The 2,047-nt window shown below is 36.7% G+C and overlaps 1 protein-coding gene across 1 annotated transcript in view; it reads right to left on the bottom strand.

The window, feature by feature from the left end:
• LOC119593358 (RING finger protein 37-like) overlaps positions 1-1,028 on the bottom strand; it is a gene marked incomplete at its 5' end in the record, with an annotated part of 4,293 nt that extends 3,265 nt beyond the window's left edge. The window contains 2 exon segments of the mRNA XM_037942283.1: positions 327-438; positions 908-1,028. Of these exon segments, the coding sequence (XP_037798211.1) occupies positions 327-438; positions 908-938 (143 nt within the window).
• Positions 1,029-2,047: the final 1,019 nt, after the last annotated feature.

Genomic DNA, 2,047 nt, shown 5'->3' with positions numbered 1-2,047 from the left:
AAAATACATGTACCTAATAGAAAAGTTACAATTAATTTGCTCACTGAAGCTGGCTTGAGAATTCCTGAATTTCCAAATAAGGAAAGTATTTTTCACTTGAAGATCCTTGCTTATGGGTTCTTCCCTTCCTCTAAGTGGCTGACTTCAGTCCATACGAATACTTTTGTATTTCTAATAAAATCAAATGAGATTGCATCCACATCTATTTGCACTCTGACTCAACTAAATGTTAATAATGTAGTGAATGCCCATATGGAAATTAGGAGCAAGAAAAGGATTATACGGAATAAACAAATCAGTCAAAACACTTTGACGCAGGGACTGACCTTTCCAGGGTGTGAGCATCTACGGAATGCCCTGAAGGCATCAGCAATGGCACCGACATCACCTCGCACGTCAGAGGGTCAAGAAAGTCCTCAGGAATGTCCAGGGAATCTGCTAAATGAATTGTAACTAGATATCCAGAAATATCAGGAATAGATGGACTTAACAAACTCAAATATATTCTTAATTTACAGCATTTTAGAATAAGAAAGCATGAACACATATTGATGTAAATAACTTAGAAGAAAGATGTGAATTATAAGAAAGACAATAAGCCTTTTTTGTTCCAGCTTAAACAGAAGTATCATCTAATTCATATGCAGCAGATTTGGTGATTTTACTTTCCTAATTTAGCTGTATTCCACATATTTTTCATATGACTACTGACTAAATATATGTCCTTTGCTTAACAAGATGGGACTTTCTTTCACTTACAAACTAAGAAAAAACATTTCACAATGTACCGACTCATTATTCCATAAGGATGCTAACTTTCAAAGGAATATGTACTGATACTAGTCATTTTCTTTAGAGTTCAATGAGAAGAAAAAAAGGGGAAAAAATGTATTTACAGAATCAGTACCTTGTGTTGCAGAAGTACTTGAATTTGCCATAGAAGAAGCTAAATGAGCCACTTCTGGCTCTGAGTTATATAATCGTGGCAAAGGTGGTGCAGTTTTGTCCTCTTGTGTTCGACATTTCCACTTAATCTAAAAGGAACTTTTTTTGACTCTTGCTTGTGGTGATGCTGGGCTGACCCCAGACCTCAAGGGACTGAATGACTGGTGGGCCCTTTGCTACTGTGCACATTATCCTGACAATCATGCTCTTCACAACCTTCAAATGCTTTGTCTTTTGGGGGTGCCCCAAAAGATCCCTTATATTCCCCTTAAATTTGTTTTCCTTAAACATCCCCAACCTGGCAATGGTAATGCAAACCATTCCCCTTGTAATGAGGATTTCTGAGGACTATTCTTTCTGCATTCTGGGTAAAGAACTTGCCAACACAAAAATACAAATCCTCAATTTTTTCTTCCTTTTGAGCAATGGGTCTCATATCGGGTTTTTAAACCTTTCAAAGAGCCCAATTTTTCCCGAAGGGTTTTAAATTCTGGTGCACCCTAAATAAAGGCTCTGCCCCCAAGGAAAAAATTTCCCTTTTTGGGAAAAACTGATCTGACAAAGGGGATCTGGGCAAAGTTTCAGCAAATTTCCCTTAAATTATTTTCACTTATTTCCAAAAGATTCACCTAAAAGAATTTGCTTCATCTGATACTTTTGTCTGAACTGGAGAGGTGTCTTCCAGCCTTGTAAAAACAGAAAAGCCATTGCTGTTCATGTGATCCAGCCGGGGAATTTATAACAATATGGCTAATGTGAACAGGTACAGGGAAGACCACCCGACACATCAAGGGGAAGGCCCCGAATGAATTTTCCCTTCTCCTTTAAGCCGTTTTTTTCTCGGTTTGGGGAGATCCTCACTGATCTGGAGAGACAGAAGACATGGCACAAAAAGATCTTTAGAACAAGTTAGGTAATTCTATAATTTCTAAACTTGAAAAGCTTGGGATGTTCTATTTACTTCATTCTCAATTATTCTATATGGGTTTATTTCCCAAAAATTTAAATTTTTAAAAAAAACTGTCTGATGCCAGAAACGTGAAAGTTTTACCTTTTTAAAATACTTCCCCATAAAACTAAAAAGTTAGCATAGAAAATTTTA

The sequence above is a fragment of the Penaeus monodon genome, chromosome 32, assembly GCF_015228065.2.
Source record: "Penaeus monodon isolate SGIC_2016 chromosome 32, NSTDA_Pmon_1, whole genome shotgun sequence".
Lineage (NCBI taxonomy): Eukaryota > Metazoa > Arthropoda > Malacostraca > Decapoda > Penaeidae > Penaeus > Penaeus monodon.
The sequence above is the reverse complement of the archived record's forward strand: the minus strand, read 5'-3'. Positions and strand labels throughout refer to the sequence as shown.